Source organism: Trematomus bernacchii, unplaced genomic scaffold (genome assembly GCF_902827165.1).
Source record: "Trematomus bernacchii unplaced genomic scaffold, fTreBer1.1, whole genome shotgun sequence".
In the NCBI taxonomy this organism is placed as follows: Eukaryota; Metazoa; Chordata; class Actinopteri; order Perciformes; family Nototheniidae; genus Trematomus; species Trematomus bernacchii.
In genome coordinates this window covers 39,625-49,876 of record NW_022987969.1, presented here as the reverse complement: position 1 = coordinate 49,876, position 10,252 = coordinate 39,625, and the positions used below count along the sequence as shown (strand labels likewise).

Genomic DNA, 10,252 nt, shown 5'->3' with positions numbered 1-10,252 from the left:
TAGACCTCCTGTAGACCCTCAGTTTAAGGGTGAGGGTCTGCAGGGTTTAAACCCTAGTCGGTCCCATCTGTCACTCTGTTTCCGTTCAAATCAATTATTTCAGAGTAAAATCTGCTGATTGGTTGAAGTCGTCCTGATTGGTTGGAGTTTTCTGATTGGTTGAAGCCGTCCTGGAGGAAACGGAAGTTCTGAAGCAACGGAGGATTCTGATTGGCCGCTCAGGCCTCCAGCTGCCACTGCTGATCCTCTGAGGCGTCGCAGATCGCCATGGTAATGGACCCTTGGAAACAGAACCTTCGGCCTGATTAGTCGAGAGACGGAGAGACACTGACCAACGGAAACCTGGTACAGCCGGTTGGACTTCTGGGGGGGGATTACATTAAATGTGAGTTTCATAGTGTGTGTGTGTGTGTGTGCGTGTGTGTGTGTGTGTGTGTGTGTGTGTGTGCACGTCTCACCCCCAGGCTCCACTGCTGAGACCCCCCCGAGCCGTGGCACTTCATCAGGCGGGGGGGGTCCAGGGTCCGGACCTCAGAGGGTCGAGACACAAGAGAGAAGGCGAGAAGCAGCTGGCCGTCCTCATCGTACGACCACACCTACAGATACACATAAATATACAGAATACACATTATATACACAGATATACACATTATATACATTTACTGTATACAGTGCACTACATCATATAGACTTTGCTCTACTATCACTCACAGCACCAACATGCGAGAGTGTGTGTGGGTGTGTGTGTGGTGTGTGTCACCTGCTCGGGGTCTCGGGGGTCACATGCCTCAGCACAGCCCCCCCCCTTTTGACTTTGCCCGGCCCAGGGCCCCCAAACACCCCCCCGACGAGAGTGAGCGCAACTGAAACAGGAATTGAGACAACAGAGAAAGGAGTAGAAGTGAGATAACGATGATGCGTGTGTGCGTTCAGTGTGTGATGATGCGTGGTGCGTTCAGTGACTGCAGACTTAGTATACAGTGTGTGTGTGCGTGGTGCGTTCAGGGTCTGATGATGTGTGGTGCGTTCAGTACCCGGCCTCGCTGCAGGACTTTGGGCCTCCTCAGGCTCTTGTTGTTGAACAAGGCAGGTTTTTGTTTCCGTGCGTTTGCATCTCGGGTAAACGGTGTCCCGGTACAGCGCGAACGTCCTACACTGCAGACGCTCCCTCAACGCAACACGATCACTGACGTCTCCGTAACCACGGTCACGCAGCTCCGGACGCAGAGACAGGAACTGCTCCTGATTGGACCACAGACAGGAAGTGGTCAGAGGACTACAAACAGGAAGTGAGGTCAGGACTACAAACAAGTTACCACTCTGACAATTAGAGTGTGTGTCTGTGTGTGTGTGTCTGTGTGTGTGAGAGTCTGTGTGTGTGTGTGAGTGTCTGTGTGTGTGCGTGTGCGTGTGTGTGTGTGTCTGTGTGTGTGAGAGTCTGTGTGTCTGTCTGTCTGTCTGTCTGTCTGTCTGTGTGTGTGAGTGTGTACCTTGTACTCGTCCATCCACACGTGAGCCAGTCTTAGTGAGTTGTGAGCCATGGTGTCCCCCCCACCCGGGGATCCGTAGGGTCTCCTCTTCCTGAAGATGTGTCCGATTCTGGAGCAGGGGATGATCAATAACTGACCGCCACACATCCAGATCTATAGAGTAGATCATTATTATTATTATATTTATATATAAATATAATGTGGTGCCTTCACTGACAGTCTGTGAATCTGAGCCTCACCCTGAAGGAGATCTCCAGGTTCTCCCCGCCCCAGATGTCCATGCCCGCGTCGTATTGGCCGAGCTCGTTAAAGTACTTCCTGTTTATGGCAAACAACCGCCGGCCATGGTGGGAGACCTGGGGGGGGTGTAAACAAACATGTTTAATCAACAACAAGCTGCACCCTGATTGGTCAGCTTTCTTCAGGTTGGTCTCCTGATTGGTCAGCTGGTACCTAATTGGTCTCCTGGTTGGCCAGCTGGTACCTAATTGGTCTCCTGATTGGTCAGCTGGTACCTAATTGGTCTCCTGATTGGTCAGCTTGGACCTAATTGATCTCCTGATTGGTCAGCTGGTACCTAATTGGTCTCCTGATTGGTCAGCTGGTACCTAATTGGTCTCCTGATTGGTCAGCTGGTACCTAATTAGTCTCCTGATTGGTCAGCTTGGACCTAATCGGTCTCCTGATTGGTCAGTGGTACCTAATTGATTTCCTGGTTGGTCAGCTGGTACCTAATTGGTCTCCTGATTGGTCAGCTGGTACCTAATTGGTCTCCTGGTTGGCCAGCTGGTACCTAATTGGTCTCCTGATTGGTCAGCTGGTACCTAATTGGTCTCCTGATTGGTCAGCTTGGACCTAATCGGTCTCCTGATTGGTCAGTGGTACCTAATTGATCTCCTGGTTGGTCAGCTGGTACCTAATTGGTCTCGTGATTGGTCAGCTGGTACCTGATTGGTCTCCTGGTTGGTCAGCTGGTACCTAATTGGTCTCCTGATTGGTCAGCTTGGACCTAATCGGTCTCCTGATTGGTCAGTGGTACCTAATTGATCTCCTGGTTGGTCAGCTGGTACCTGATTGGTCTCCTGGTTGGTCAGCTGGTACCTAATTGGTCTCCTGATTGGTCTCCTGGTTGGTCAGCTGGTTCCTAATTGATCTCCTGATTGGTCAGCTGGTACCTAATTGGTCTCCTGATCTGTCAGTGGTACCTAATTGGTCTCCTGATCTGTCAGTGGTACCTAATTGGTCTCCTGATTGGTCAGCTGGTACCTGATTGGTCCGGTGACCCCCTGGGGCCCGCGCTCCGCGGGGGGGACGGGATCCCACTTGAAGTGCAGCCCCCAGTTGAAGCCCCCCCTCACGAGGGGGGAGGGCGAGTAGGAGAGCGTGTCGGCTGAGATGATGTCGATCACGGGGCAGACCACGTACGATGGTCTTGAGCAGGGGGGTGAGCAGCGGCTGCAGCCAATCCCTGTTCACCTCGCAGTGAGAGTCCAGGAACACCAGCACCTCACCTTGGGGGGAGGGACAAGGGGGCATGGATACAGATGTAGGGAGCAAGGATGTATGGAGCAAGGATGTAGGGAGCAAGGATGTAGGGATGAAGGATGTAGGGAACGAGGATTTAGGGAACGAGGATGTAGGGAACAAGGATGTAGGGATGAAGGATGTAGGCAACAAGGATGTAGGGAGCAAGGATGTAGGGAGCAAGGATGTAGGGAGCAAGGATGTAGGGAACAAGGATTTAGGGAACAAGGATGTAGGGAACAAGGATTTAGGTAAGGAAATGACACAGTTTAAGGAGGTAGGAAATACCGGTCGCGTGTGAGGCTCCTATCATGCGTCCTCGGATGAGTCCTTCCCTCCTCTGGTTCCTCACCAGCTTCACTCTCTCCTTCAGCTCCCCCCCCACATGACGCTCCAGCTCCTCCTGCAGCTCCTCTGAACACACACACATTTATATAAGTGTGTATATAAGTGTGTGTGGTGTGGGTTAGGGTGTGGGTTAGGGTGTGTGTAGTGTGGGTTAGGGTTAGGGTTAGGGTGTGTGTAGTGGGGTTAGGGTTAGGGTTAGGGTGTGTGAGTGTGGGTTAGGGTTAGGTGTGTGTAGTGTGGGTTAGGGTTAGGGTGTGTGTAGTGTGGGTTAGGGTTAGGGCGTGTGTAGTGTGGGTTAGGGTTAGGGTGTGTGTAGTGTGGGTTAGGGTGTGTGTAGTGTGGGTTAGGGTGTGTGTAGTGTGGGTTAGGGTTAGGGTGTGTGTAGTGTGGGTTAGGGTTAGGGTGTGTGTAGTTTGGGTTAGGGTTAGGGTGTGTGTAGTTTGTTTGTAGCCTTTATTTAACCAGGTTAAAAAATCTCATTGAGATCAAAGATCTCTTTTTCAAGGGAGACCTGCGGTACATTGGTTACACATAAAAACAACAGAAAACAAAAAGGACATCACAACATAATTACAGGGGTATAAATAGTATATATATAGTGTGTATATAAGTGTGTGCAGTGTGTATATAAGTGTGTGTATTGTGTGTAGTGTGTATATAAGTGTGTGCAGTGTGTATATAAGTGTGTGTATTGTGTGTAGTGTGTATATGAGTGTGTGCAGTGTGTATATAAGTGTGTGTATTGTGTGTAGTGTGTATATGAGTGTGTGTAGTGTGTATATAAGTGTGTGTATTGTGTGTAGTGTGTATATGAGTGTGTGTAGTGTGTATATAAGTGTGTGTAGTGTGTATATAAGTGTGTGTACCCAGCTCGCTGTGGTCGTCCACCAGGATGACCTCGTGCAGCAGGGCGGTCGGGGTGCGTTCCAACACGCTGTGCACCGTCCTCAGCAGGGCGGACAGCGCCTCGTTGAAGAAGCAGATCACTACGCTGGTAGAAGGTAGATCCGGAGGATAGGCCTTATCACGACACCTGGGGGGGGGGGGGGGGGGGGGGGGGGCATGATCATCACTGAGACCCTTCACACCTGCTAACACAACTCTAGCTCTATAGATCCTCTCACTGAGGATCACAGTATAAATATGGATCCTCTCACTGGGGGGTCTACCTGAGGATCACAGTATTATAAATATAGATCCTCTCACTGGGGGGTCTACCATGAGGACCCCCCCCCCCCCCCCTCACTGATCACAGTATCATATAGATCCTCACTGGGGGTCTCTGGTGTCCGGCAAGCTCTCTGTGAGACCCCAGTCTGGTGGAGATCAGGACGTGAAGGCGTGTCGATGGTAACCCGAGTCCCTGAGCTCCTGATCAGCCTCGTTAAAGATCATCCCTACACACACACACACCACAGTCACACACACACACACACAGTCACACACACACACACACACAGTCAAACATACACACACAGTCACACACAGTCTCACACACAGTCACACACACAGTCACACACACACACACAGAGTCACACAGTCACACACAGTCACACACACAGTCACACACACACACAGAGTCACACAGTCACACACACAGTCACACACAGTCACACACACACACACACCACACACACACACACAGTCACACACAGTCACACACACAGTCACACACAGTCACACAGTCACACACACACACACAGTCACACACAGTCACACACACACACACAACAGTCACACACATATAAATATAAAACGCATTTATAATAAACTTTGTGATTTATAAAATAAACTAAGATTTGCAATCACCCATTTCCGGCGATAGCTCCGCTCCCCAATTGGACGGCTGCAGCCGAGGCCCCGCCCCCCGTGGGGCCAGGTCTCTGGTGATTGGCTGGCTGCGGGGCTTCAGGGGGGGGCCGTGGTTCCGCCCCTAAAGAGAAGTAGAGCAGCAGCAGCACCGACCAGGTGGCAGAGGACACGAGGCAGCCGAGCAGAAAGACCCTCAGCGTGGCCATTGGGAGGGGGGGCTACATCACACTGTAAACAAGTAAACAACAACATGTAAACAACAACATGTGCACATTAACATGTGTCTGTGTAGCGCTGGCCATTGGGAGGGGGGGGCTACATCACACTGTAAACAAGTAAACAACAACATGTAAACAACAACATGTACACATTAACATGTGTCTGTGTAGCGCTGGCCATCGGGAGGGGGGGCTACATCACACTGTAATTAGTATACGTGTGTGTGTGTGTGTGTGTGTGTGTGTGTGTGTGTGTCAGCAGGTGAGCTGCAGTCAGCTGATCAGCTGTTAATCATTCTGCTCTGTTAACAGACCTGACACACACACACAGTGTTGTTATAAACCATGTGTAAACTGTTGTCATTAACAGCTGGTGTTACCGGACTCTGAGTCTCTGCTGCCGGATTAACGGTGTCCGATGATGGAACCCGCTAGCTTAGCCGAGCTATGGTTTATCGGGATCACAGCAGCTATATCTCTGTCTAACTGTGAAGCTACTCACGGTGCAGGAGATGCAGCAGCTGGGTCCAGCGGGGTACCGAGGGGTACTAAGGGGTACGGAGCTTATTATACATCCATGGTACCGACTCTCTGGAGAAGAACCGCTCTCTGATGCTCCGAGCTTTGCAGAGGAACACAAACACAGCGGCTAACTGCAGCTAACTGCGTCACTTCCGCTCACTGCCTTCACAATAAAACTCATTGCACCAGGGTCGAATTCCAAAGTACACCCTAGAACATGTTTTGATTAAAATACTGCGGTCAAGCCAGCCCGCACGTTGTTTTGCGGTGCGCGAATGTCCTCTGCATTACGGTAGAGGCCTGGAAAAACTGCCTTCAAAATAAAAGCGCTTACTCGATCAATAACAAATGTACCTAAAAGACATACCAAACATATTCATAAATACTGGAGCTTTAATTAAGAAATATGTTGTGGTGATTGACATTATCCACCCACAGATCTACTGTACTGTATTGTTTCGCACGGACATTTGAGTGAGGCGGGCTTAGGGTTTCCGCCGGTATTCTTCTCCTCGTGCATGTTGTTGTGACATGAAGTTCAGATGCAAAATAAAGGTCTAGCTCAGGGGTCGGCAACCTTTTTGATATGAAGTGCCATTAAAAAAAAAAATTGTTATCGGCGTGCCAACGATCGAGAATTATCAACGTGTGGGCTGGACCTGTATTTTACAGGAAAGGAGTAAGCAGAGGGTAGAATTGTCGATTCTTGTTCTGTTTGCTGTGACTATCTTCCTCACCCTCTCAGACTTTCAGTTGCGCGCGCTACGCTACCATGGAAACCAAACAATGGTGTAGCTGTATTAAAGTCCGAGTGGAACAGTCCTGAGTAAATCTGATTTTGTCAGAAATCGGGAGAAATGCGGGAGAAATATGACCCCGGGAGGAAACCGGGAGAGGGCAATGAAATCGGGAGTCTCCCGCGAAAATCGGGAGGGTTGGCAAGTATGCCTGTCAGCACAACTTACATGATGCCATTTAAATAATTGGTTTAAACGGCATAATAATAAGGACGATCGTCCGTTCTGTGATTCTCCAGAACACACATGTTATGATATTAGGGTCATGCAGAGTGAGATGAGATCGCTGTCCCTTTAAGAGAGAGAGAGAGGGGTGTGGCGTGCGCATGTGTGTGTGTGGATGGTAGAGCGACAGTGAGGGAGCGTGTGTATGTTTCTGGAAGTGAAACGAGGCAGCAGAAAAACAGAGGTCTGTGATGTATCATCAACACACACACGGACACTGTCATCTGCTACATTGGGAAATGCATCGATGACGTGGTACGAAGGTTTCTGTACGGACATTCCCAAATCAAAAGCCCTGGGTAAACGGTGAGGTGCGCGGCAAACTGAAAGCGCGCACTCTCGCGCACACAGCGGGAGATTTGGAGGAGTACAGGAAGTCTAGGTATGATCTCCGGAGAGCAATAAAAAATGCAAAGAGACAGTACAAAGAGAAGGTGGAATCTGACTTCAAAGGCTGTAACACTAGGAATATGTGGGCGGGACTAAGGACAATGACTGACTACAAAGGAGCAGCGGGGGGGTGCTGCGGGAGTGTCTGCGTGCGCATCTCTCCCAGATGAGCTAAATAGTTTTTTTGCACGCTTTGAGAGCAGCCAGGCTGTGGAGGTACAGAGGGACCAGGAGCTACACTGCCCTTTTGTTTTAAATAGGGCAGATGTGTGTAATCCTTTAAAAGGGTTAACCCACACAAGGCTCCTGGACCTGATGGCATCCCTGGCCGTGTTCTCAGGGTGTGTGCAGTTCAGCTGGCAGAGGTGTTCACAGACATCTTCAACAGGTCCCTGCTGCAGTCTGTAGTCCCCCACATGTCTTAAACACTCCACCATCATTCCTGTCCCCAAAAAGACAATCATCACCTGCCCCCAACGACTACCGCCCAGTAGCACTCACCTCCATCATAATGAAGTGCTTTGAGCGGTTAGTCAAATTATTCATCACCTCCTCCCTCCCTGAATCTCTGGACCCCCTGCAGTTTGCCTACAGAGCAAACAGGTCCACAGACGACGCCATAGCCCTCACCCTCCACACTGCCCTCTCACACCTGGACCCGAAGAACAGGAACACATATGTGAGAATGCTGTTCATTGACTACAGTTCAGCATTCAACACCATTGTGCCCTCCAAGCTGGCCATCAAGCTCAGAGACCTCGGGCTCAACAGCGCCCTCTGCGACTGGATCCTGAACTTCCTGACGGGCAGACCCCAGGCAGTGCGGGTGGGAAACATCACATCCTCCACCCTGATTCTTAACACCGGTGCCCCTCAAGGCTGCGTGCTCAGCCCTCTCCTCTACTCCCTGTTCACCCACGACTGCGTGGCCACACACAGCTCCAACACCATCGTGAAGTTTGCTGATGACACGACCGTCATCGGCCAGATCACAGACGATGACGAGACGGCATACAGAGAGGAGGTCGAAAACCTGACATCTTGGTGCCAGGAGAACAACCTCCATCTCAACATCAGCAAAACAAAGGAGCTGATTGTGGATTACAGGAAGCAGCAGGGAGAGGGACACGCCCCCATCGCCATCAATGGGACTACGGTGGAGAGAGTCAAAAGCTTCAGGTTCCTTGGGGTCCACATCACTGAGGACCTGACATGGTCTCTTCACACCACCACCATCACCAAGAAAGCTCGACAGCGGCTCTTCTTCCTCCGCAGGCTGAGGAGGTTCAAAATGGATTCCAGGATACTCTGCAACTTCTACAGGTGCACGATAGAGAGTATCCTCACTGGCAGCATGACGGCCTGGTACGGCAGCTGCACCGACCTCGATCGTAAGGCTTTACAGAGGGTGGTGAAAACTGCACAGCACATCACCGGGACGGAGCTGCCATCCATGGAGGACCTTTACTCCCAGCGGCTCAGGAAGAAATCACTACGGATTATCAAAGACCCCCATCACCCCAGCCACAAACTGTTCTTTCTGTTGCCGTCTGGCAGACGTTACCGCAGCATCCGGGCAAGGACAAGAAGATTCGGAGACAGTTTCTTCCCGCGGGCAGTGAGACTGTTAAACAATTGAACTGTTGAAACAACATCAAACATTCAACTGCTACTCAGTAGTATGTATCTAATACCTAATATATATATATCATTCCAATAACTTGTATATAGACTCATACTGCACTATTCCACATCATAACTTTATTTCATTTTTATAACTATTATTATTTTTGTATTGCTCTTGCTCTTATTGTTATTATGTTATGTTATTATGTTGCATTGTTGGAGAAGCCTGTGACATAAGATTTTCAACTGCATAATTACTCTGTAGCTATGTCAGATTGACAATAAAGAACCTTGAACCTTGAACCTTGAACCTTGTATTTTGTGAAACAGAAGAACAGCTAAATAAATGCAACGGCCTCCCAAGAAGAGCTCGCCTCTCTCCAGTCATTTAAGCTAAAGTGGGTTATTGAACCTGAAGCTTGTTGCTTCTGCCCTCCTCGACTACGGTCTGGGAGCCGACAGGAAAGTTCAACACACAGATGACCAGTCCGCCCCTTTGTAGCATATTATTTCAATGAGAGATGAGCAGATCGCCACTGGGCTTTCAACTAAAGACACAGCCACGCAAAAACTGCGCAATTTGTACAGCTCCTTATGGGTACTGCAGTTTGTGCTCTCCTCTGTGGTGAAACGATCAGCCCTGCACCACGGAGGAAAGCGGCAGAAAGTCACCTGGAGTTAAACAGAGCGGGGCTGCGCTGCGTGCATGGCTTCCTTCTGCAGGTAACGGGGAGACGCGCTCTGGCGGCGGTCTCGTTCAGGATCCGAAAATACAATTTAAATATTTTGCACACTTATTCGACTTATTCCTAGTGTGCCACTGGTTACGGTGCCGCATGCCAATGTTGGCACGCGTGCCAGGGGTTGCCGACCCCTGGTCTAGCTTGTTCATTCGATACACCGCCTCCGACTCCCGTCTCTCGGCACCACAATGTACTATATAATGTGATCAATAATAATTTAAAACAAACTAGGTATAACCATAGATATATAAACACTAGATGGCTCAAGGGGGAGTCGCCAGCGTAGCTCAGTCAACAGCTACTGCTACAGCTGTTGTAAGGTGAGCGATCTGCACAAAAGTACTCTTAACTCGCTGAAATCTCGACTGATTTACAAACGGTTTGGTTTATTATAACGTTATTAGCATGGCTATGATGCAGGAGACAACAAGACATGTTGAAAAAAGAAGTTCATGATTATAATTATAAGTATGCAGTATCATAACTACATCTTTGATGTTTTATAACAAACCAAACCGTTTGAAAATTGGTTGAAAATTGAGCAATCTACGGTTATT

General features: G+C 49.5%; 1 protein-coding gene across 1 annotated transcript; it reads right to left on the bottom strand.

The window, feature by feature from the left end:
- Window positions 1-5: 5 nt before the first annotated feature.
- galnt11 (UDP-N-acetyl-alpha-D-galactosamine:polypeptide N-acetylgalactosaminyltransferase 11 (GalNAc-T11)) lies at window positions 6-4,759 on the bottom strand (the record flags this gene model as incomplete). The annotated part of the gene is given in 14 exon segments (XM_034115947.1): window positions 6-363; window positions 459-596; window positions 761-794; window positions 796-863; window positions 1,035-1,113; window positions 1,115-1,242; window positions 1,491-1,643; window positions 1,730-1,824; window positions 1,827-1,846; window positions 2,757-2,918; window positions 2,920-3,001; window positions 3,303-3,428; window positions 4,229-4,395; window positions 4,636-4,759. Coding segments are annotated over 14 exon segments (1,638 nt in total). The 5' UTR covers window positions 4,758-4,759.
- Window positions 4,760-10,252: the final 5,493 nt, after the last annotated feature.